The 25,592-nt window shown below is 51.4% G+C and overlaps 1 protein-coding gene across 3 annotated transcripts in view; it reads right to left on the reverse strand.

Moving 5' to 3' along the window:
- Positions 1-2,635: 2,635 nt before the first annotated feature.
- The window catches only part of SHB (SH2 domain containing adaptor protein B), a 136,751-nt gene continuing 113,794 nt past the window's right edge, over positions 2,636-25,592 (reverse strand). Inside the window, exons 6-7 of one of the 3 annotated variants that reach the window (XM_049626788.1) lie at positions 16,454-16,721; positions 3,435-3,517 (exon numbers count right to left, since the gene is read on the reverse strand). In XM_049626788.1, coding sequence (XP_049482745.1) covers positions 16,496-16,721 — 226 coding nt within the window. In that variant the 3' untranslated portion in view covers positions 3,435-3,517; positions 16,454-16,495. Of the gene's footprint in view, positions 3,518-14,701; positions 16,722-25,592 lie in introns of those variants that run through there. The other 2 variants (XM_049626776.1, XM_049626779.1) reach the window with 2 other exon arrangements.

Consider the following 25,592-nt stretch of genomic DNA (forward strand, 5'->3'; position numbering starts at 1 on the left):
GAATGCCTGCCAAGAGCTCTACTCATTGGCATGAGGCTCTTGCCAAAAGCTAGGTCAGGATCCCCTCTGCTCAATCACTAGCCACAGAGGGGCACCAGCCCTGAGCTGCTCTGCGAGGGGTTGCACAGCTCTGCTTGAATTGGCCCAGCCTTCCTGGAGACCCAGACTCTTTCAGCATTGTCCTTAGAAAGGCTGCTCCCTGAGCTTTTCTCCTGACAGGCAGGTGGGCTCTCTCTCCCCACAAAGCTTCTTTCTTTCTGTGGCCACCATCTTGTTGGGGAGGGGGTTTGCCAAAAAGGTCCTTGACTCCTCAGTGCTCAAGGACAGAGCTGCTGAAGTGGTTGGGGCATTATGGTCAATAATGAGGCCAGCAAAGAAGGGAAAGAAAGGAAGAAAAAAAAAAACAAACACCACACAACAAAACAGTCCAGTGGCTCTGAGCAATGGGGCCTGTTAGTGGCTGGAGGTAGTGTTCTGAGACAAAATGCTGAGGGCAAGATATTGTGTAGCAGGGAGCTTTTTTTTTTTTCCCCCTCAAAGAAACCCAGCTCATTTTTTCCATTAATTGGCAGCAGATGAAAAAAAAAAAAAAGCCAAAACAAAAACCAAACCAATGCCAGTAACCTGAATGTGAGTGTTTCTGAAAGGGAAAAGCCATTTCAATTGTTAGATATCCAAGAAAACATGAATACACACCGACAGAGGAAATGGTCACAATTAGAGGAAGAAGAGGGAGAGGTTCGTAAAATTAAGGCAAAAATTCCTTTTAGCAGCTCCCATCCTGTAAGCTGGCTCCTCTGCCGGCCTCTGTCCCTAAGGGCAGCTGGGGGTTGGGCCTCCTGGGGAAACTTCAGGAAGAAGGAGGGAGGGCCCAGGAATCCCTTAAAAGAGCAAAGGCAACAGCAAAACAACCTAGTTCCTCCTCAGACAGGCACAGAGCCTTTCCTGAGGAGGAATTTGTTGTGGAAGATTGTCTACTGGGAAGGCTCACACAGCTGCTGGACGGTCCCAGCCTGCAGCCTCGGAAGTGGAAGTGCCCCGTGGGCATCTGGGCTTGCTCAGGGGGGAGAAAGCTAATGCAGTCTCACCCCACCCAGCTTGAGGGGCTGCTCCCACAGCCCCAACCTCTAAGTGGATCCTTGGGGTCCGGTCTCCTTTGGCACTTCTGTTTGGACAACTGCCAATTCCTCACTCATTTTCTCATTCACAAAAAAAAAAAAAAAAAAAAAAGAGAGAAAGGGGGGGGGGGGGAATGTGAATCACTCCAGGTACTCTTTTGCCTCAAAGGACATTTGGGAAAATGCACAACAGGCAAAAGGTCAGGACAGAGTCAGGCCATGGCCTAAGTGGTAATCATGAGGCAGCTCAGGCTGTGGGATCTGCAGGTGGGAGAGGTTTTTTTTTTGGGGGGGGGGGGGGTTGTGGTGGCTGGGAGAATGACCCGAGGTGGACTGAGCAGAAAGACTGGTTGCTAAGGAAACAGCTTTGGCCACAAACCTGGGAAATCCACAGCAGCACCCTAAAGAGGCACAGCTTTTAGTCCTGCTCTGCCTGGTTTGACAGGCAGCAGCCGCAAGGCCTTTTTCTTTGCTGGGCCTCTGAGACCACATCTGAACAGTGAGCCTGAAGCATCTCTGAAGCCTGGGCAGTGCTGAATGTCTAGAACTGCTGGTGATGTTCGAACTCAGCCCCTTGTGCTGGGGATGACGGTCACCAAGCTTCCACTCCATTCAGACAATCTGGGCAGGCAGGAAGACGTGTGTTTGGTGAAGGCACTGAAACTCAAACTTGGGTCGTATTTGGATCCTTGCATGTCCTTCAGCAGATGGAAGCCGTTATCTGTCATGCTGTTGGGTGGGATTCTTCTATGTCTTCCACCAGCATTTAACCATAGCGTGGTGGTAGGTGAGTGGGAGGGAAAGGAGGAGGAACCAAGTAAAAGCAACCTCACAGTCTTAGGAGCCTGACCTGAAGGTGTGGTGAGCATCCCTGCTCCAGTCAAGGGCAGAGGCAAGATGGAGGTGAACCGGGGGAATGTGTGTGTTATCTGCGGGGAAGCAGTGTGGATGGATGACCAAGAGAACTCCATGTCCCCCTGAGAGGTTAGGATTTGTTTTCCCTCAGGAGCAGGGTTAACAGTGAAGCCATGGATAGCCAAAGCACTGGCCATGGAGGCTGCCAGTCTGGACTCAAGAAGCCTCTTTCGCTTACAAGCTATGTGACATAGCGCAGATTACTTTCCCTCTCTGTGCCGCCCTTTCCCCACATTAAATGCCTCACGGGGTGGCGCTGACCAGATAATGGGAGAGCCCTTTGTAGACTGCTGGGTGCTCTGCACAGACTTGCCATCACTGGGCTGCTATAGGCGGAAGGGAGAGCTTGGGTGGTGGGTCAACACTTGAGGCTACCATTGCTGGAGCCTGAACGCAGGGCCTTGCTGCACGGTCCTGAGGTTGGCTCTCAGGCGGGCAAAGAAAACCCCTCTCTGCTTCCTTCCCTCCCAGGGGCCTGTCGTACCACACACGCCCAGAGACACACCTTGCTCTGGGAACGAAACCAGCAGGTAAACACTGCCCTCCTCAGAGACCCCCTGTGGTATATATACGTACATATAAAAAAAGGGATAAGAATATGTATTAAATGACTATTTTATTTACACACCCTATTCATAAATAATTGAATCCTCTTTGTGACTGCACAATGATTCCTTGAAGATCTCCTAGTGATTACACTGAGTGACTAACAGTGGATTTAGTGGGCTTACTCACATCTGTGTGTGACCATGCTCTCTCGTGTATGTGTTCACACTCACACATACACACACACCACAGGGGAAGCCAGACTCCTGGGGCTTTCTGGGCTCTCAGAGCACCCGCATTTGTCTCCCAGCACCAGCAGGGGCCCTGGTGGGAAAACCGTAGTGCCCCCCCCCCCCCCCCCCCCCCCCCCCAGGTGTGAATTCGTGACAGCTGGAGAACAAAGAGCTGCAACCCGGGGAGCTCCCGCCCCGCCCCTCGCCCCTCCGGAGCTGCTCTCCTTTGTTCATCTTGGAAGGCATCTCTTTGGATTTGCAAATATTTTAATTCACAGAAACTCAAGGAGGGGGCGGGGGTGGGGGCTGGGGTGGCGTGTTGGCTGTCCTTCTGTCTTTGTCCAGGCTTTCTCCAGCCCCCATAAGTGGCAACAGCATTCTAGAGACATGCAGTGGTGTGCTAGTACCATACACACGACACAAATTGGACCCCGCCTGCAACAGCGGCCGGGCTGGTGGGCGGGGGCCTCCAGCTCCTCCAAGTCTGGGCCCCGTCACAGAGCAGGGTGGGGCTTGTCCGCTCAGAGGGTCCGCACAGCCACAGGGTAGAGGAGGGACAAGTGCTCAGCCCCTTTGATGGGCAGCTTTCTGGTGGTATAGTAGTGGATGACTTCTGGGACACTGTCGAATGGGGGACTGTTCTGACCCAGAACGTACTTCTCTTTGGTTTTGGCCAGTTTCATGTGCATAAAGCCCTGGTTGCTCCTGTGAACAAAACACAGAGGTTATTATTAGGATCTGCAGTGACAAAGGCTGAAACAGCCATGCTGCTCAGGCCCAACTGAAATGCAGCTGCACCCCAGAGCTCCCCAAGCCCAGCATAGACCAGGAACCAGCAGCAAACACTGCTGGAGAGTCTTTAGGATCTTGAGAGCTTTTGAAAGGCTTCCTCAGGAAAACAAGCCCCCAGACTTGGCTCCTCTTATTGCTGACACAGACAAGTTTTTAGGCTGTGTGTGCCAGGCGAAAAGTATGATTAAGTCCCCAGTGCCCTGGCAAGTATGCGGGGCAGGTCTCATCACCCCCAGTTTATAGGTGAGAAAACAGTATAGCAGGGATGACAGGTGAGCTGTTTTCCAAAAATTGATGCTCTCCCTTCCATACTACTTTATTGCCACTAGGAAGGGGCTGCCTGCCCTGCCAGGGACTACATTTCCCAGCCTCCCTTGCAGCCTCTGTAAACATGTTACTAGTTTTAGCCAAGGGAATGTCGGGGGTATGTGTGTTCTTCCCCAGCTCTGCCCCCTTGTAGGCACTCCCTTTTCTGTGCATCTTCCCTCTGTTCAGTGAACTCTGCCTCCTCCTCCAAGGCCCAACCTGAGTGTTTCTTCTGCTGGGAAGTCTTCCAGGCTACCACAAGCAGAGCTCCTTCCTTCCTCTGACAGCACCGAGCAAACTCGTGCCTCCATCACTTGCTTCCTTGAATTGCAATTACTTCTCCATTTTCCCAGCTCCCCTGAGAGCTCCACAGATCAGGGCCCGGTCCCTGGACACACCATGCATGGCATCTGCTGAAAAGGGCAGTGGGTGGGTCCCTTGGAGATCAGAGTAGAACCCTGGACCCCGTGCCCCTTGCAGCCCCGTGCCCCTACACCAGCATACACTGGCTGGGGCACAGATCTCAGATGGCAATGGCCATGCTGCTTCCACCTGGCCCTAGTACCTGGCCCTGGTCCTCCCACCTTCCACCCAGGTCTCTGGCCATATCAGATCACTCACTCCTCTGTCAATCTGCCTTTGCCCAAGCTGCCTTTTCCCTGCCCACTCAGCTCTAAGCCTGGCCTTTTATGATTTTGCTGCCAAACCTGTAGATGCTTGGTTTCCAAAGCACAGTCCAATTTATCTCACATTTGTCACTTAGTGAGAAAGCTGGCACTCTGACCTCTTGCTGCCTTCTCTAGAGTCTGTCCCTTGGCACTGATAACTTGTGACCAGCCCCAGGGGCCTTGCTTCTGGGAGACCAAGGCCCAGCCCCTGGCGAGGCTGAGCTCCAGTTCTTGTTGCTCCGACTGCTCCCACAGGGGCACTGGAGGGCTTACCACGTCTCTTCCAGTCAGGACTGGGCTCCCCGCGCTCACGGACACCCGCTCTGTTAATGCATCAATTTGGACTCCAGCACCATTTTCAAATGGCAGAGCAAATGCTTAATGAAGTGCGGGCACTGAGCAATACATCTGCTCATAATAATGTATTTAGAGATGTCACCCTCAGCTTAAAGGAAATCGTTCGGAGAGCAATTATGTTTCTAGAGAGAATAATTCCTGTAAAGAACTAAAATTTAAATCAAGATTTTTTAAGGCTGACAATGTTCTAATTACAGAGCCTGTGGCAAGTTCTGCTCCTCAGTGAAGGGTCATTTCATTGGAGAATTGCCTCGACACATCTGAGAAGCAGGAGGCGCACTTGCTTAAGCTGTTAGAAAGGGAACAGCGTGTGCAGTAAGTGAGAAAACGTACAACCCCATTTAAGCGAAGACTAGCTACCCACCACACGGGAGAGATCACGAATCTGTGCCGGCCTGGATAGGGTGGTAACTGCTTGAATGAAGTGCTGAGATTGTGTGGCTAAGGAAACTAGGACTAGTTAAAAAGCTCTGTGCACTGAGGCCATGAGCTCAGCTCTGCCTGGACAAAGGGTTGGGGGGAGGGGCGGGGCGGAGCACCGGCTGGAGCTGCAGGTGATTGAGGGAGCAGAGGGCGTGTAGCCTCAGACAGTCATGCTCCTCTTTGTGAGTGGAGTGGGGTGATGTTTTGGGTGCCAGACCACAGATCTGCGGCTGGGGTGCAGAGCATACGATGTGGAAGACTGGATCACAGCAGCTATAGCTGTGAGCCAGGCCAGAATGCCAAAGCTGTGCTGGCAACACAGAAAGGAAGTGGCAGGAGGAGATGATTTACTTTTTAAGGAGGTGAAGAGAAGTAACTCATATGGTTTAATGGGACGTTTTTATAGTGGTTGTTCTTAAAACACCCAGCAAGAGAAGTGGCAGGGATGGTGAAAACAGCTGATGGGACCAGAGGGAGAGAAGGCCCCTCTGTTCCCAGGCCACAGGTTCGGAATGGCCACCAGGTTATCAGAAACTCCACAATGATGCCTCCTCCTCAACAGACATAGGTGAGGCAGGGCAGCTGTTAGCACCTCCCTGAAGTGCCTCTGGCACATGTATTTCAGTAGACACAGGTTTGTAACTGAGCTAGGCTGTGCCGAGTGGGGCAGGCCAGTCATAAAACTCAGACCATGGCAGAGGACTCAGGCCCTATGACCGCCCAGTCCAAGGCATGACCATCCCCTGGTAGAGGGATAAAGGCCCACGAGCTGGCTCCCACATCAGGAGCCCCCAGCAGGAGTGGCCCTTCCCCTTGGGCTCAAGCACTGCACCCCATGGTTCTCTGGACCTGAGGCGGTCCTTTGGCAGTGGTGGGTTCTGTCCTTGGCACCACTGGATCTGTGGGGAGGCTAACCGGATGACCTTTGAGGGTGCTTCTGGGCCTAAGGTCCTGGATTCCATGTGTGTAAGCATAAGCTCTTGCCCCCTTGTGAGGACTTCTCGCAGGAAGGGGCCTGGAGGCAGCCTCATGCCCCATTCCACTGCTGCTCACAGCCCCCAGTCTTTATTCTCACGGGGCACTGGTCATAATGGTCTTCATGGCCAATGTTTCCCAGGCACTTCCTGTGATTCAGGCTGTGTGCCAAGTCCTGAGGCTCAGTCAGGTGGCTGACCCAAGGTCACACAGCAATCAGCGGTGGTGCTGCTTCCCTCCCTGGTGGGCCTTTCCCAGGGTCCATGCTCCTGACTTAGTACCATTCAGCTCCAGGAGAGAATCCCTCAACACTCCGTATGAGGCCAGGTAAGGTGGCAGGGGAGAGACGTTAGACCCTGTGCAAGGGACTCTTTGACTCTGGCCTCAGTCCCTAGGTACTTACCCTACAGGGCTGATGGTGGGCCAGAGATAGCACAGGGCTGGCATGGAAAGGTCATCTCAGGCACTGGGGATGGCTTGTCCTGACTGCTAAAGGCCCCAGCTATGGAGACCCGTCACATGAGGTTGGCAGGCCCTGAGAGGTGAGCTTGCTTTTTGAAACAATCTGTCAAACTCTGACTCACGAATAGGTCAGGTAAAACCTTGTCAACACACACCCAAGAGATGTGTAATATATCCTGATAATATATCCTGATGGGTCACAAGGTCCCCATGAATGAGATGATACTTTACAACAGCTGAAGATTTAAAAACAACTGTGAAGGGGCGCCTGGGTGGCTTGGTTGGTTAAGCATCTGACTTCGGCTCAGGTCATGATCTCACGGTTTGTGGGTTCAAGCCCCATGTCAGGCTCTGTGCTGACAGCTCAGGGCCTGGAGCCTGCTTCCGAGTCTGTGTCTCCCTCTCCCTCTGCCCCTCCCCTGCTCATGCTCTGGCTCTCCCTCTCTCTCAAAAATAAATAAACATTAAAAAAATTTTTTTAAATAAAAAATATAAAAAAAATAAAAACAACTGTGAAGGGATGGCTTTAATTACTCCCAACTCAATTCAGAAGACAACTAGCATAAGAATAGAAAAAAATTAGAATTTCTAGCAAGAAAAGAGGGTGCATCAGATAACCAGCATGCCCAGGGGTGCTGTGGATGCTCTGGACAGAGCTTCTCTTGGGGTGCCTTGGAGGACTGAGGTGGGAGAGAGCAACACCCTGGGCCAAGGCACACGGCAAGGCGGGCTTTGGCTGAAGCCAGAACGCAGAGCTCTTTGCCTCCAGGGCCAGGTGGGCCAGGTCCCCGGCCACGCCACCTCGCCATCATCACTTCTGGGAGGGCCTTGGTCCCCAGGGAGTTTGGACAGGCTGCGGCCGCCCGCGAGGCTCCTGTGTCAGGCCTGTCTCCTTTGATAGGACATCTTGTGAGAGCAAAGTCACAATTAAGGGTGTCTCCGGTGGGTGACCTGTCTAATGAGTCATGTAAGGCTGGCGGAGGCTGGGGGTGCTGGGGCTGTCACTGCGTTTAGATCCCTCATTATCATCACAAAAAGCACCTCCTCATCACCAGGATTATCAAACGTGCCTGGCGTGCCGGGCCTAATAACAGGCCCTACCTCGTCTCATAATCATGGGCTTTAATAAAACATCACTCAGCCCGCAGCTGCCGGCCCAAGCAGGGTACAAGGCCTCACCTCTCGCTTTTAGACCTAATTGCTTGATGCATATTTCATGAAGAATCCTGAGTAATAGTTATGTTAAATCGCTTCTTTTCATGATGAAATGACTTAAAAATACTTGCATATAATATTTATGCAGGAGAAGGCAAGGAAATTGCCTTTGGGGACTATCGCGTAGAACCTGGTTACAGGAATCCACACACAGCAAGGATCTCTGGTCCACCTCTACTAAAAGGTGGTTGGGGAACTGCTCTCTCAACGGAGATGCCCCAGAACACTGTCTCTCGGCTCAAAACCATCCATGGCTCCCCATGGCCACTGCACAATGAATGCCACCTGCACTGTTCAAACCACACTGTGCACCAGGCAGGGAGCTGAGCTGTTGCTACATATTATCGCATGGAAGCCCACAGCAATGCTCCTAAGCTGGTAGATCTACCACTGTTTACGGATGGGAAACTGATGCTAGCGAGGTTGAGTGCCAAGTCTCATCGCACATGGCGGGGCTAGGATTTCACTATAGCTGTCTGATTCTGCAGCCTCATTTTCTCCTGCTCAGCCACCTAACCAGATGGATCCAGGTGTCTAGGTGGGCCTTTGAACTCTTTCTGTCCTGAGACATGGCTTCCTTGTAGCTCTGTGAGTTCCTGAGGTCAAGGATCTTGTCTGTTCAGGGGAGCCTGGGTGGCTCAGTCAGTTAAGCATCCGACTCTTGGTCTTAGCTCTGGTCATGATCTCATGGGTTCTTGAGTTCGAGCCCTGCATCAGGCTACACGATGTCAGTGTGGAGCCTGCTCAGGATTCTCTCTCTCTGTCCCTCCCCTGCTCATGCTCTCTGTCAGAATAAATAAACTTAAAAAAAAAAAAAAAAAAAAAGAATCCTGTCTGTTCACTGTGACGTTTCTCAGTAGGCCAAGCCTTACTTTCTCTGGGCTCTCAGCATAAGCCTGGCCCACAGCTGGGCACTTGGTCCATCTGTCCATCATCCATCCGTCCATCCAACTATCAGCTATCTGGTGAGGGTCTGCCCTGAGCCAGCAATGAGGCCCCACACAACCTCCTCTCTGGTCTATAAGCTCTCAAGGGCAGGTTGGTGGCTGTTGTACCCTGTACCTTAGTGTGGCCCAGACAGGGTAGAAGCCACTTCCTCCAAGGTCAGATACAGTAGCTGCTCTGTCTGGATAGCCCTGGTCCTAGGACAGCCAGTGAGGACCAGCTGAGCAAGCTTAGTGAGGGGCAGAGTCATGAGGAGCACCCAGAGGGTCACCCCTTTAGGGGGTACAAAGTCTTGCACCTCTCAAGTCAAAAGACAAGTCTTGCCTGAGGGAGGTCACAAGGAAGAATGGGTCAAGCCCCTCTTTCCTCAGATTTCTAGAAGAAATCCTTGCTGGGGTGACTGAGGCAGCCAATGCCCCCTGCCCAGGCCTAGAGAAACGAAGCACAAATATGAGACAAGTTCCCTCTTAGAGCCATGGACTTCCTGGGCATTTGAAGTGCCCTCAGCAACTGGTTGCAGGATGATTCTCAGGGATGAAATGTCGCAGTTCCCACGTCCTCCATGAGCATGAGAATGCCAGCCAGTGCTCCCGCTCAAAGCCCAGCCCTCTGTGGCAGTAGAGATGGACACAGACGTTTGTGCTGCCCATGCGGGGGTAGGTGTGGTCCTAGGCCTGGCCCTTACCCTGATCTGTCATGACCCTGGGACCTGGCATCCCCAGGGAGCCAGCCTGGAGGGTGCCCATGGCAAGGCACCTCCTATATTCATGGCCACCTAGGTTCCCACAAAAAAGGTTGTTCCCGGCTAACTCCGCCCCGCAGTTGGCAACACTGCCCATGCAAGCAGATGGCTCTGTGATTCAGAATGTCTGCTTTCCTCCTCCCTTCTCTTTGACCTCCAGTGAGATGGGATATTTGGCTGGGTGTGTGTGTCTACAGAGAAATTCTCCTCAACATACCTGTGAGCAATGCGTAGAAACCCCAGAAACATTCACAAGTGCCTGCAGAGAAGCATGATGTGATAGCCCTGGGCCTGCATTGGGAAAGAAATATCCAGAACTCAAGTGCCGGGAGCCTTCAGGGACAGGTCCCTGTCAACCTGGTTGACAGCTCCCAAGGCCCTACTTGCATGCAGGCTAGCATCTGTACATGCTGTGAACTTCCCGAAAAGGGTCCAGGAGTCTGGGACACAAAGATGTACAGCAGTGATAGCCGCCACCCTTGGCCCATGACCAGACCAGCCTGTGGCTTCACAAAGATGCTGGGAGGGCTGGCATCATTATCTGCAAGATGCCCATGGCACAGGGGAGAGGACCAGGGACTGGAGGGAGCAGCAACTTGTTCTAGCTGTGTGCTGGGGTTCTCAACTGCAATGCAAGGAGCTGGAGGTACGGAGGCCCCTCTGGCTGAGATAGTCTAGGAGTCCAGGGAGCTGGGGGAAGGGGCTTAGAAGTCCACATGGCAAATACCTGCGTGCTGCCCAGGGCCTTCTGAAACAGCCTTCACAACGATAAACCAAAGACGCATATGTCAAGTTATTGCGAACAAATGTCTACATGTAAATGCTGCTGAGCCAAATGACTTGATTTACAACCAAATAATTGGACTTTCAATAAACGCATCAGCAGCGATTAGCCTTCCTGAGACGCGCGGGCATTTCTCAAGCTCTAAGTTGGCGGCTCGGGGTGAGAGCCTTCAGTAAATCATGACAAAAAGCCATCTCCAGGCAGAAGGGGAGCTGGCAGAAGCCTCTCCCAGCAAACATGGAAAGGCATAGGTTTGTTTTGTGCCACACAGAGCAGCGGGTAGGTCAAAATGAATCCATTTTAGGCAATTTTCTCAGGAGAAGACTAACAAACTTTTAGACAGGAGGATTTTAATGATCAAGGCTGACAGCAGAGTAAGCCTCCCATTATTGGAGGCGTGAAAAGGGTAATGACGCTTCAGGGTAGGCTGGATAACTTTTGCAGTCCCCTTGTTTAGGATTCCCATCAGTCCTCAGGCTCTGCCAAGTGCACACGAAAACTGCAAGGGGAGGGGAGGAGGTGGGGTGGGGGTGACATGTGTAATGCTGTCAGAGCTTTGGGAAGAGGCAAGAGGGTCTAGCGTGTTTTGTTTTGTTTTCCCCTTTACTTCTAATCAGTACTCTTCTGGGAACGGGAATGAGTTTTTGTGTTTAGGACAGGTGGGGGCTGGTGGTGGTGGCCAGACTGAAGTCAGATGCCTGAGTTCAAACTCTGATCCCACTGATGATGTCATGCGCCAGGCAAGTACCTTCTCCCTGGGCCTCAGTTTCTCTCATTTGGAAAAGGTGGAGGGGGTCCCTCCAGCACTAAAGTTCTCAAGCCAATGAGGGACGTCCGAGGAGGGTAGAGGTCACCCCAGCACCAGCCAGGAGCACTAAGGCAGGGCAGGATGGCTGGCCTCAGTGCAGGAAGAAAGACAAGTAGAGCAGTGGGCACAGCAGACGCCCAGGCTTAGGGACAGCACGATGATAAGAGCAGTCCTAACACTTGTGCCAACAGATGGACAGAATGCATTCAGCTCAGAGTGGTCTCCATGTACTGGGACAAGCCTTTCCCAGCCCATACGCTCCTTGGAGCAGGGGTTCTCTGTGTGAGTGAGTTCATCCCTTCTGGGGGGTATTCAGCAGTGCCTGGGAACTCAGGTGCTGCTGGCATCTGGGTAGAAGCCAAGGGTGCTGACAAACCTACAATGCATAGGACAGCCTCCACAACAAAGAACAATCCAGTCTCAACTTCCGGTGGCACTGAGGTTAAAGCCACACACCCACATTCTCCAGTGCCTAAAAGTCTGCGTCTGTGAAATGGGAATAACAAGAGTCCACCCTCACAGTAGTTATCAGGGTAAGTGAGAACTTAGCTGTGAATGAATGCAGTGTGAACACTTGATAAAGGTCAGGTCATCCCGCTCCACATTTAAGGGCTTGACACACAAAGAGTTTGCCAAACTGCTTGGCTGCAAAGGGCTCCAGGCTGTTTTCAAGGACCAACCTCCTACCCTCCTCACAAACAGCAGATGGGGGTGGGGGGCAGGCCAGACCTGAAGGAAGCTCCAGACCAGGGACCCAGCAGAGGGTGGGCAAAAGCAGCTGTGGCGGTAAGCACCAGTGGCTGAGAGGACTTGGAGGCGCACAATGGCTTTTAAAGGCACAGGGGAGCTGGAGACCTGGGATTGACCCAGGAAAGGCTGAGACAAGGGGGGACGCGCCTGGCAAGGAAAGCAGAACCATTCTCAAAGGAACCACCACCTGTGGAACCGCCACCTGGGTCTGAGTCCTTGCCCTGCTACATTGAGCTGTGGCTTCCTCAGCCTCAGTTTCCTCATCTGTGGAATGGAGCTTTCACACACACCTCTCCCCCCCAACAGAGACTGTCTGAGGTCTGAGCTGGGCAGTGCGTGAGCAAGTCTGGCGGGTGCCGAGGTTTGGGGTTCTGACATGGCTTTGTTTCCATCTGCTCTGCAGGAGCCCACATACAAGTTGCTGCCCATCTGGTCTGTCTTGCTGGCTCCATGTGGTCTGGGCTGAGCAGTGAATGTGTCTTCCTGTCTTCCGGTCTGTCATTCATGGCCATGCTGGCAGCCTAGAAGCCATGGATGGCCAGGCAGACTCCTGGCTGTAGGACCATCTCCTCCAGCTGGGCAGCCCCCGTGGCTGGTGGTGAGGCCTAGGTTCTGGCCCTAGCTCTGCCACTGGGTGACAATGGGAAGCGTGTTTACTTCCCTGGCATCAATTTCCCCAAACATCAAGCGGTATTTCATGACCCTCTCAAAAGTACATTGTCACACACAGGGCTCCACTTGAAAACAGAATAGGAAAGATGAGGAAAGAAGTTTCTCTGCTTAAAAACTACTGGTCATACATGATTGCACTGTATTTATTAAGTAAGTACTACTGTGCATATTGCTCTGTATTCACCATTTCTTTTTTAAAAAATTAAAAAAAAATTTTTTTAATGTTTATTTTTGAGAGAGAGAGACAGAGCATGAGGAGAGGAAGGGCAGATAGAGAGAGACAGAATCCGAAGCAGGCTCCAGGCTCTGAGCTGTCAGCACAGAGCCCAATGCGGGGCTTGAACTCACCAACTGTGAGATCATGACCTGAGCTGAAATTGGACGCCTGACCAACTGAGGTGCCCAGGTGCTCTTAAAAAAAATTGTATTTTAATGTTTGTTTATTTTTGAGAGAGAGGCAGAGTATGAACAGGGGAGGGGCAGAGAGAGAAGGAGACACAGAATCTGAAGCAGGCTCCAGGCTCCCAGCTGTCAGCACAGAGCCCAATGCTAGGTTCGAACCCACAAACCATGAGATCATGACTTGAGCCGAAGTCAGATACTTAAACGACTGAGCCATCCAGGCGCCCCTCTTTATTATTATTTTTTTAAGTTTATTTATTTATTTTGAGAGAGACAGAAAGAGCACGAGTGGAGGAAGGGCAGAGAGAGAGGGAGAATCCCAAGCAGGCTCCAAGCAGTGTGCAGAGCCCGATGCAGGGTTCAAACCCACAAAACCGTGAGATCATGACCTGAGCCAAAACCAAGAGTCAGACACTTAACCGACTGAGCCACCCAGGCACCCATGTATTCTGAGGCAGGTAAAGTACCAAGCAGAGGCTTTTGAGACTATTTGGTTCCCTGCTTATTTTACAGATGACATCGAGACCCAGAGAGTGGTGGAGGTTTGCTCTAATTTCCCAGCGAATCAGGGGCCAGAATGCCACGCCCCCATGCTATCAGTTGTAGGGGAGTCTTGGCCACTACCAATAGTCTTTATAACGTCTTGTCAGCAGAGATGGGGTATGACAAAGTGGAGAGGGAGAGTGGGGTGGGGGTGCAGACAGGGGGGAAGCAGCAATCTCCCACACCCCGAATCTCATCCTTAAATCACAGGGCTTGCCCCCAGTATCCTCCCACCCAACTCCTGTCCTGGTGGGGGCTTCCTCTACTAACTGAAAGAGGGAGTCCATTAGCATGGCAAGGAAGGGACTTGCTCACAAAGCACCTGATCCAGCTTACAGTTTTGCTTCAAAAAAGAAAAAAAAAAGTAAAGAGAGAAAAGAAAATGCACAGGGGTCTTTAAAGACTTCAAATTAAAACAGATCTGGGGCACCTGGGTGGCTCAGTCAGTTAAGTATCTGACTTCAACTCAGGTCACGATCTCAAGGTCCGTGAGTTCGAGCCCCACATCAGGCACTATGCCGACAGCTCAGAGCCTACAGCCTGCTTCAGATTGTGTCTCCCTCTCTCTCTGCCCCTCCCCCACTTGCACTCTCTATCAAAAATAAAATAAAAACCTAAAAAATTAAAAAAAAAAAAAAACAGATCTATCTGCTCAGTGACCTTGTATCTAACCCGAGGGTAGTTTTCTCCTCTCTGGAATTTCAAACACTGCTGACTGTAAGCCACCCAAACACCCTGGCTAAGGACCTTTGCAAATCATGTGAATGACAGTGGTTCTCAGTGGAAGAACTCCCAACAGTCCTTGGAATTTGGGCTTCAATTTCTTCATGTGTGAAATGGGAGTAGTTTTCAATGCTCCCGGAAGTCCACTGAAAGCAAGTGAAAAGATCTCTGAATTGGACATCAGGAACCTGATCCCAGCCCTGGCTCCTGCCCTCTCAGCCCTCAATTTCCCTATCAATACAATGAAGGGACAGGACTAGATGACCCCTGAGGTCCTGCAAACCTGTAAACGTTTTAAAAAAAAAAAATTTTTTTTAATGTTTATTTATTTTTGAGACAGAGACAGAGCGTGAGAGAGGGAGGGGCAGAGAGAGAGGGAGACACAGAATCTGAAACAGGCTGTAGGCTCTGAGCTGTCAGCATAGAACCTGATGTGGGACTCAAACCCATGAACCACAAGATCATGACCTGAGCTGAAGTTGGATGCTCAACTGACTGAGCCACCCAGGCTCCCCAAACCTGTAAACCTTTGAAACTTGGCACACAGGAGATGCTCACATCACATGACAAGGAAGGAATGACAACTCGGCTATTAAACAAAAGGACTCAATCTGCATTACAGAAGTTCCAGCATCCCAGGGCTGGGAGAAGAGTGGATGTTTCTCAAAAATAGTTTCTTCCAATGTGCCTCAGAATGCCCACATCAGAGTCCCTCAAGACTTGTCAAACCTGGGGCTCCCTGGGCCTCTTTGGAACCAGATCTGCTTTTAAGATGCTCTCCAAGAGATTCTGATGCACATGCAGGTCTAAGCACCCCCATTCTAGTGCGGTCCCACGATGGAAATGCCTTTGCAATATTCATAATACTTGGTGTCCAGCTTTTGTTGCCTACCCCCAACATTGGGGAGTTTACTCCCCAGCCAGGAAATCCCTTCCAAGCTCTGATGGCTCTGACCACAGGAAAGTCCATCTTGAATTTAGTGCATCTCACTGATAGTAGCCTCAGCTCAGAGCTCTGGTTCCTGCGTGTCACAGCCCATTCCTTCTGCCCTGGGAAGGCCTCTTAGATACCAGAAGACAGAAGCAGGAGCAGACCTTAGGCTGCTCTCTCTCCAGATGTCCTCACAGGGCAGAATTTCCTGTCCTTTCCCATTCTGGTCACACTTGCTGTTCACTATTCCCCTTGCATTTGGGGTCGTGCAACTGGGCATCGTCCCTAGTGGGTCTGTCCGGCTTTGCCCTCAGCCCTGCTGTCTGGAAATGACCCCACCATCAATGTGCACACCCCAAGTCCTTGCTAAACTCCTTTCTCATGTCTACTGACCTTCTGAGGCCACCTCATCCCGAGTTCCAAAGGACAGGATCTTCTTGACATGCCAGTGTCATTGGGTGCAGATAACATTCACCTCTTGACCCAAACCAAAAGGGGTACCAGGTCCAAAAACATTAAAGAGCAAAAGCCCACTGGCTTAGGCCACACTTGGAAGGTATGCAAATGCAATTTTGAAAGGTCAATCAGTCCTCAGTAATTTGGGCTCTGGAGGGTGAGTCCTCTTGTGTTGGGCATTCATTCTGGCAGCTTCTTGACAACCTCTGTCCACAGGGTGGAGAATTTCCTCAAAATTAAATCTCTGGCTCTTTGCTCCCTAATGAAATTGATTTCTGCCTTGATACACAACAAAGCTTTCATTTTATTATTTGGCTAGGATTTGACCACATTAATTATAGTTTTTTTCAGCATGGCTGCAAGTAATTGAGTTTCAAAAAGTTAACTTACTATCGGAACTGATTGCTTTTTAAAAGCACAACTCCTGCAAAAAAGTAAAACAGCCCTAGATTCTTCATAGAATACATTTTTGGTTAAGATGAGAATAACTCAAGACAGAAAAGGTATTTTTATGGCCTGAAAATATGAACTCCAAGTGGGATTATGCTAACGTTTGGAGATTGTGGATTTGAAACCTGGGCTTGCCCAGATCACTCGATCTTATACATTTGCCTCCCCAGTGGTTTTATCCTCACTTGTACAACGCCCCATATTTTTAATCATTGTTATTGGTATAATTCTACCCACCTCACAGGACACTCTGCAGAGGCCTGTTCCAATCAACGTCTCTCAGGTACCTGAGACCACAAAGAGCCCTGCTGGGCACTGTGTAAATGCATTTCTCCCTGGGAGGCTCTGTCCAGTCTGGGCGGGGTATACACTTTGAGTGTCAAGTAGAAATGATGGGCACGTGGTCTGCTCTTTGGCAAAGCAGGAGGTCAGAAGAATGAAGAGTTGGGAACGCGGAGAGCTGTCATGGCCACAGGTAAGGCCCAAGTCTTGCTGAACCCCTTTCCTTGCGGGAGAAATGGGGATGTTATGAAGAGCTGGAGAGGGCTGACTAGGACTTCAGAGTTTTTAAGGCATGTCTGTGTCCATAATATTATTGGTCACCTGGGCCAAGGGGGGAGGTTCTGTGGTAGGGACAACTGAAAAAACTAGTTGGGACTAGAGGAAGAATGGGTCCTGCAGAGACCTCTCCTCCAATCCCAAACCTAACTCTCCTTCTACCTTGCTATTCTCGATAAACTGTCATCTTCCTCAGCCCTGCTCAAATGCCAGCTCCTCCAGGAAGCCTTCACTTAACTTTCTCCCTCCCTCGTTTATTTTCTGCCATACCTCCCTATATCACAGCACTCACCTACCTGCTTGTCCCCTTGCCAGGACTACTAGCTTAGAGTCTGATATGTCTTTGTCTCCCTGCCCAGTTAGAGGCCTGGTGCACAGTAGGAACACAGCAGTGATAGCCACACTGTTGACTTGTTTGTCGGCCCTGCCTTGAAGGTCTGCTGAGAATGTGGCAGGCTGGTTCCCATGCTGGCTGGGACCATGAGCAGCATGTGGATGTTCAAAGGGAAAATAGCAAAAAAAAAAAAAAAAAAAAAAAAAAAAAAGTTCTAATTAAAACATTTCTAAAAAACCAGCTTTGCCAAGGCAATTGTTTCTGATATTCCTCTCGGGTGAAGTAATCATAAAAAAAAAAAAAAAACAGAAAAAAAAAGGCATTAAAAATGGCAGAAATCACCCCTGGCTGGAAAGAAGACAGTGGTTGCTCACTAGGGGACCTGCCCAGGAAAAAGCAGGTGTGAGGTACCAAGAACCAGGAGCAGGGGCGCCTCACCCAGCAAAGTGGAAGGGTGTGCATGTGTGCAAGTGTGACACCACACATGCACACACACACTCATACGTGGCAAAACATTATTTTTATAGTTATAGCATTTGAACTGTGGGAGCAAAGATGAGAGCTATAAAATCTGACATCTGATTTTATAAATCTGCCTCAAATACCAAGAGGGTTTATGCGGAAAATGGGAGAAGAAAATATAGTGCTGTGGGGCTCAGAAGGGTAATAACATTGGGGCTCTGTCACCAACTTGCCCAGGACCTTGGGAAGGTCTTTTCCCCTTCCTGTGCCTGCTTCTCCCATCCCAAAGCCAGGGTCTTGACTGGGACGATTCAAGACCCTATTCCTGATTTTAAGGGCCTGAAGGTCTGGGGAACAGCAATCCTGCATCTTAGGGTTTTAGTGTATGAAGCTGTTTGCTTCAAGCCCTGCCAAATGCTTCTGGGGGGCTCAACATATTTCCTCTGGGGACCTTTGCGTTATTTGCCTAGCTAGAAGCAGAGGAAGACCATGATACTTTCCTGGGGCAAGCAAATAATGCCACCCGCACTAGCACAGCCTCTCAAAGTTTACAAAGGGCTTTCCTTCCTTTCACTGTGTTCCTGAGCCTCCGGGCTAAGAGGCTCAGAGACCTGACAAAGCTACCTGCTGGGTGATCCTCACACAGGTGGAAGCATTGGGAGTCAGGCCCTGGTCCTCTGCCCGAGGGCTGCATCCTTCTCCATGTTCCTGCCCCTTCCCTGATGGCAGATCCAAAGTCTGTATCTGTCACCATGACCGTCCCTGCAGCACCCATATGCCCTCCCCAAGTCCCCAACCAAGCCATTCCCAGATGGCTTTTGCAAAAATATTATTAAATAAGTCCTATTAACAAGATGTTAGAAATGTGATTGGAAATGTTTTTCTCATTTGGAGAGACCACCCAGGGCCTCCGAAGAGAAGCTGTCCCGGGGCATGAGAGGTTTCCTGGCGACGCATGGGCAGTTGGAACGCCTCCCCTGGCGGGCGTGCCACACAGGCAGATTTATGTAGGCAGATAGGAGATAATTAAAAACCAGCTGGAAATGTAATCGGGGTGGCTCAGATGCTGGAGGGGACTGGGGAGCTCTCAGGGGAGCAAAACCTGAATGCTTGGCTGGGAGGGGAGACGCAGCAGGTCGGAGAGGGAAACCCCAGCCTGTCAATGGGCACGGTTGGCCCTGCCAGGCCAGTGGGTGCTCTGGAGAATGGGTTGGCAGTGTGAGTGCAGGTGCCTGTCACCTCCGGGTTTGGGGCACCAGTGGAAAGAGGGCAGTTGAGTTAGGGAGAGTGTGTTTTCCTGAGTCTTTACAAAACTGACCATCCCAGGTCCATCTAACCATTCTAGGTCCATTCCAGCTGGTGATGCCATAGCTCACCAGTCATTCAGGAATCTGGACGAGGTCCTGGCTCCTCCACCCTTCTTGCCCTCATCAGTTCCATGTACTCCCTTTTACTCCTGCCTCCCCAGCAGCCAGCCTGCACTCCTGATCCGCCTTCCAGACACATCCACGGTTGGGTGGCTTCTGAAAACCTGTCTCACCAGCTATGGAGGCCACCACTGTCCCTTTTGAGCTGGCCTCAACCTCCCTCTCTGCCACCAGATCCCTGGATGCTCCCAGCTTCTGCTGCTTGAGAGCCGGACCCAGAGAAGAAAAGTGGACTCTATAGTTGGGTCTGTATCCTGACACTGTCACCTCAGAGCCAGAAAAATCCCAATGTTTTCAGGCTCCCACAAGCTGAGGGAAGGAGCTTTAGGGTCTCTGGCCTTCTACATGTCACCTCAGGGAAGATGCCAGGCAATGCCTGGCAAAGGGCTTGTGGCCCAGGTCCTGCTCAGAAAATCTGGCTACACTATCCAGTGGTCCTGGGGCTACACTATCCAGACACCTGCCTGGGCCCTCCCTGGGCTTCTTGGGCCCGGCTGGAGGGGAAGTGTTGGGGGTGTTTTTGCTCAGAGAGGCTCCAGAGGGAAGAAAGAGGGCACTGGGCTGCATTTAAGCCCAGCTCTTCACTCATTTGCAGGACAGAATGAGCCCCAGCTTCTGCATGTGTTAAGATAAAGGTAATCTTTCCTGCCCTTCTCCCCATACACTAACTACCAGGGCAGGAAAACCCAGTATTTGTAAGTATCAGCAACCACGCCAGGTGCCCTGTCACATACCACCTCACTATAGCCATTTCTGCAACCCAAACCAAGGCCCCACAGCTCTGAAAATGTCAACTGCAACAGGGAATCCCCCCAAATCATGGTGCCCCTCAAGAAAAGAACGGGCTTCTGACTGGTCTACAACCCCAGTGCTAGACAGAGGTGGGGCCAGGATTTGAACCCGGGTCTCCTGGGTTCAAGCCAGAATCACCAAAGCACCATATATGGAATGTAGGAGAGGTGCCTGTTTTAGTGGTGAGGATAGCATCCATGGAAATGTTTTACCACTGGCAGGGCATATTTTCTCAGTAATTCTGAGTACAGGGAAACATCTATTATTCCTCATGCTAGCTCTTGATGGCTTGTCCCTTCATCCTGTGAGGCATCTGCACATTCTAAAGTTCACTGCTATTTGGCCTCCTGTGAAGAGCGTTTGAGGAGCCTCTTTTGCCTACAGTAGCAGCTAATTGTGGCATTTCCTTTAAACCTTTTAGAAGGAGGAAGCACAGTGCACACTAATTGAGCTAAAAGTTCATTTTTCCTCCACCAGCCCTGAAAGGATGTGAAATCCTCCACATAGTGAGAACAAAGACACGGACCTGCCCCCACTCCAGCCCTGTCCCTCCTGCCCTCTGTCTCAGCCCAACTCAAATGCTGCCAGAAAACAGGGTCTGGCCGGGAAGCCAGGAGGTGAGCAAGCTTCTTGCTGTCTCTGGGCCCCAGTTTCTGCACCTGTACAGGGCATTGGGCCAGGTGATCTAAAAGATCTCCTTCTGTTCCCTAAATCCCAAGATTTCTGCTTAGTGTATTCTATGTCCCAGAGCAGCTGCTCTGGCTTGCCACAAAAATGCTTCACCATGAGAACATGAGGAAAAGCCTGTTGAGGTGCTCATCATCTTCAGCTGGGAGATCACAGAGGCTAAGTGACTTACCCAAGGTCACACAACAGGAAGAGGGCAGCCTGGATTTGACTCCAGCTCTGTGCAATTCGAAGTCAATGCAGGGTTTTGAGTTGCATTTGAGTTGCATAAACTCTAAAATCCCACCCTAATAGAGGGGAGCAGCTGTGGGTATAGACAGAGACTTCTAAGCCAGACCCAGATAATTCACAAGGCTTTGGACCGCGCTGAGCTCTTTCCAACCACCTGCAGCTCTCCAAAGTCTATAACAAAGACTATGAACTACCACTCATTTACTGAACGGGCACTTACTGTATGCTGGGCACATGCTAAACACCTCACACAACGTCTCTTCATTAATAGAGCTGTAAAACCCATTTTATAGATGAGGAAACTGAGGCTCACAGATGTTAAGACCATCTTCTGCCCAAGACCACCCTGCTATTAAGAGGCAGAGCTGGGTTTAAAGGTCCGTGGCTTAGCTGCACAGAGCTGCCTCCTTTGGGGGCGGAGAAGATGTTCACGATGCGATATATTGGTAACTGTGGGCTGGAAAGTAGGAAGCTTCTACTCCTGTGCTGCTCTTTCCCCAGCATGGGCAGCTCCTTACCCTGCCCACTCACAGCTGCCTCAGTCCTCCTCGGACCATATCAGAGCCCCTCCTCCTTCTAAGCCTCAAGGTCCCCAGTAGCCCCTGCTGTCACGGTCTGCCCCCCCCCTCAACTCCCTTCCATGTGCCCTTCCTGCAGCCCTCACACCCACTTGGCAGCTCAGAGAGGCGTGGAGTCAGAGGGTCCCTCACATCAGAGACAGACAGTCCTCTGGGTGCACAATCCTGCCTTTCTTTAGGCCTTGCCCTCAGGAGCAGGGCTGGGAAAAGGGCCACTGATGAAGGAAGTCCAGGCATTCTGGGGCTGGAGGTGACACAGTGCGGAGAGCTTAACAGCAACTGGGGAGGCCCTGACCATCCTGGGGCTCACCCTCGGGAGCAGGCAGCCACCCTGAAGTATCTGGAGCCTCAAATGTTGACCAACAAGGGGTGTTTTGATGGTAGAGGGAAGTGAAGTCTGTGCTCCCTACCGAAGGCCAAAGAGTGAGCAGCCTTTCTGCACTCCCCACCCCTCCTCACCCTGCAAACCTTTATTATTTCTTGCTCCTAGCTGTCAGCAGCAACAAACGAAGATTAATCACTAGCCTGCCTGCCCAGACCCAGACATGCCTACTGTTTGAAAACTCTCTCCTTTACTATATAAATCAATGAAGGGAGAGAAGAAAGAAAAACAACTCTAACAGCAATGTGCCCCCAGCTCCCCTGGAATGCAACCCATCTGCTCCTCCTGGCCCTGCTACACCCACCACCCCACACTGGAGCCCCAGGAAGCGTTTGTTGGTGAAGACTGGGCTGCCCAGCCATCAGCACAAACGTGCAGCTCCAAGCAGGAACCAGGCGGGTGTCCTTAAGCAATCAGAGCAAGAGGCATGTTCTTGATAAATTGTCCCACCTCCTCCTTGGAGAAGGAGATGGGGCTGAGTCTTCCCACCATCCTTGGAACCTAGGGGAAAGGTATTTCACCCTAACTGTGGAGCCCTTAACCTGGAAGCAAATGCATAGGGTGAACCTGCAGAGCCACATTACTTCCTGCAACAGCTTTATAAGAGTGGCCCATGCGGTTTTCTGAGCAATGATCAGGCAAGTAAAAGTCACTTGCCTAGCATCACACAGCAAGTAAAAGATGGAGACAGGATTCAAACTCTTTGAATCTCCAAAGTCTTCAATATCTTTGACTGCAGAGCCCATGTTGTCCCTCTACATCTTGGAAAGGGCTGCCCTGGATCTCTCCTTGGGATGCCTGCCTCTTAGCCCCTTGGACTGTGCTAGCTCGAGTGGCATGTTTGTGGGTATGTGGGGGGAAAGGAGGGCTTGGGAGGACCGAGGGAGGCAGAAGGGGGGGTCCTTCCTGGACAATACTCATGGTGCATCCCGGTTCACTAATGGTTCTAGAATAAAGCTGAGGACATGACTGCACCTTGCTCAAAACCTTCAGGGATGCCCCCTACCTTAGAGAATAGAGCCCAAATTCCTCAGCTTGGCGACTAGGGCTGTACCTCTCCCCAGCTCCCACTGAAGTGTTATTTGTCATTCTGACACAAGTCTGCACTTACCTGCCTTTGCATGGGCTGCCCTCTCTGCCCTGTCTATAGGATGACCCGATCATCCTACAAATACCCTGTTCTTTGGGTGCCTTCCCTCTTTCACAGTGCTGAGCACTTTCTGCCTTGGGTGGCCCTCAAGCAGTCCTGTGAGTGTATGAGTCAACAGGTGTAAATATCCTCTCCCCTCTGGCTACGAACTCCTGGAGGGCTGGAGTCCAGTACATAACTGATGCTCAGTGAGGCAGAGCTTATGGGGGCTGAGGAAGGGTCCTGAATGATCAAGACTGAGTTGCATCCTGATGCAAATAGGCCAGACCCCAGAAGTGTCTCCTGAGGTCAGAATCTGGGCCACTTTTACTAGGGTGCCGTGCAGTTTGCTTCTAGGGATTCGAAAGCTGATGATCTACTTATGCGGGTTCCTTGGGGCCATGTCCCTCACTGGGGTTGGGACTCTCACTGCCTAAAGAAAGCCAGGGCGGGGACCTTGTCAAAGGAGTAGCGATATCCCTGCGAGGCCTTGAAATGCCACTCTGCCTGCTCCCAGGGATGGGCCCAGTGCAGGCAGAGCCTGCCCAGCACATGCGGAGGGGAGCCCCGGTACTCACCCTGCCTCCCTGCCCCCACCAGCTGCAAGCCCTCCAGTCTTTGAAGTCCTATTTCCCTCATCTTGTCCAGATTCCTTTGCAAAAACTCATGAAACTGGAACTTGCAAAAAGTCATTCATAGTCCAAAGTGCCTGAAGAACCTTTTTAATGAGATTTTTCAACTTTTCATCCCTTTCCCCCACTGCTTGCTTTTCCAGACAGGAAGTTGTTAGAGTGTGGTGTTTTCTTGCCAATATCTAAAGGTTCAACCCCTTGCTTCCCTGAGGGTGGAGTGAGTGTTCTGAAAGGCCAATGTGTCTGCTAGTAGCTGAGAAGAAGCCTAAGGGCCCGCCGCCCCCAAGTCAGGTTGGAGACTGGGAAGAGGGAGAGTTCCACTGGGAGAAGGGGATAAGGGCAGTGTTCCAAAGCAGCTGGGCAAGGTCTCGGTAAGGCTGCTCCACAGGTGGCGGGTATCTGCCAGGGAGGGGATCTACCAGCAGTGAGGTGAGGAGCGCAGGCGTCATTTTGGATCACCATGAGTGCAGGGAGCATTTAGTGGGGCAGATGGGTGGCAGCTTGGGCCAGTCCCCACAGTGGAGAGCAGTCGCCGTCTCTATTGTCAGTGTGGTCAGCTGCCACCTAGGTAGCCTTGAGGTCAATCACGATTCCCCTCTGGGTCTGGGTCTCCCCACCCATGAAGGAAAGGCAGGACCAGATAGGCCTCTAAGGTCATTCCAGGTGATCTCTGACCTGGTATAAGAAGTGCTTGAGAGGGGTGGGAAGAGACTGGGCTGGGAGTCCGTGGCCTCCATTCCAGTTTTGGAAGTTCATTCAGCTGCCTTTACCCTAAAATGAAAAAGATGGTGCTCTCTGCCCTCGCCACCTGGTAGGGCTGTCCTAGGGCAAAAGCTCAGGCCTTCTAAGATGTAAGGTCGTGCAGATACGCAGGGAGACAGGGTCAAGAAGTGGGGTTAAAGCATAAAGGCAGGTCCTTGAGAGTGGCCCTACACTTTAGTGGCTCCATCACTAAATATTAAGTCTCAACTCCTTTGTGAGGCAGGCACAAGGCCTGCCAACAGCTCTTCTGCATCTCTAGGGCTTTGCCTGGGCTGTCCCTGCCACCTGAGATCCCCCCCCCAGCTGTCCCTGCTTGGGGACCACTTACCCTCTCTTTAAGGCTCAAGTGCACCTGCAACTTCTCCTAACCCTCCATGTCAGGGACTGCCCACTCCTGTGCCAACTCCAGGTCCCCAAGGACCTTCATGCAAACCTGGCTGTAGCAAGGCCCAGGATGGATGGGCCAGGCTGTGAGCTCCTGTGGCCTAAGCTGAGCTGTTCTCATTTCAGCTCTCTATGCTGCCCTGCCCAGTGCCTGGTACAGTGGGTTCTGGTAAATATCTGCTGAGAGAAGGATGGAAGAGGTGGAGGGCTGTCATCTGAGGCTGGATTCCCCCAAATCTTTCCTCCACCCTAGAACATCCTCACAAAGGATCCACACATAAAAACACAGCTGGAATCCCAATGTCAATTTACACCATGCTCCTGACAACACCATGCACGGGGAAGGCTGATCGTACCCTGCCCCTACCAGGCAGGCCTTGGGGATCTGAGAGACTTCACACGTCATGTGGTGGCTGGCAAAGCTGGCACTTGTCCCAAGCAGCCGTGACATTCAGTACCAGTGTCGTTCCATTTGTGGTTAAGGTGATTAATGCCAGGTATCACCCCCTGGCTGGCTCCCGAGCTGGTTATCGTGAACTAGGGCCACGCTGGAAAGCAAGCTCACCTCCCCTTAGCAGGCTGCCCTGCCCAGTCACAGGATGGCCCAGCTCGCCTCCTCAATTTTGGGCTTCTTCAAGGGAAATCTGGCCGTGTGAGACTGCTCATCTGGCCTTTGGGATCTTATGGCTCTAGACAAGCATGCAAAACTAAACTTCTAGCACCCGTGGGCAGAGACTAGTCACCCAAACTCAGGCCTGATGGCAGAGTGTTCTTATCGGGGGTTCTGCCACAGGCTGTTGGGCCCAGCTCTCAGTCTCTTCCACTTCCTCCCTGGCTTGAGAGGTGCAGGGGATCTGACCAGAGTGCTCCAAAGACAAAGGAAGGCTGAGCCCATGGACACGGGAAATCCAGGGAGTCAGAGACCCTTTGATGTCAGAGGTGTCCTTAGCAACCATCAAAGTCCCAATGTAAAGATGTGGATGCTGAGCCCCAGAAGGAAGGAATTTGCCCAAGGTCA

Source organism: Panthera uncia, chromosome D4 (assembly GCF_023721935.1).
Source record: "Panthera uncia isolate 11264 chromosome D4, Puncia_PCG_1.0, whole genome shotgun sequence".
Classification (NCBI taxonomy): domain Eukaryota; kingdom Metazoa; phylum Chordata; class Mammalia; order Carnivora; family Felidae; genus Panthera; species Panthera uncia.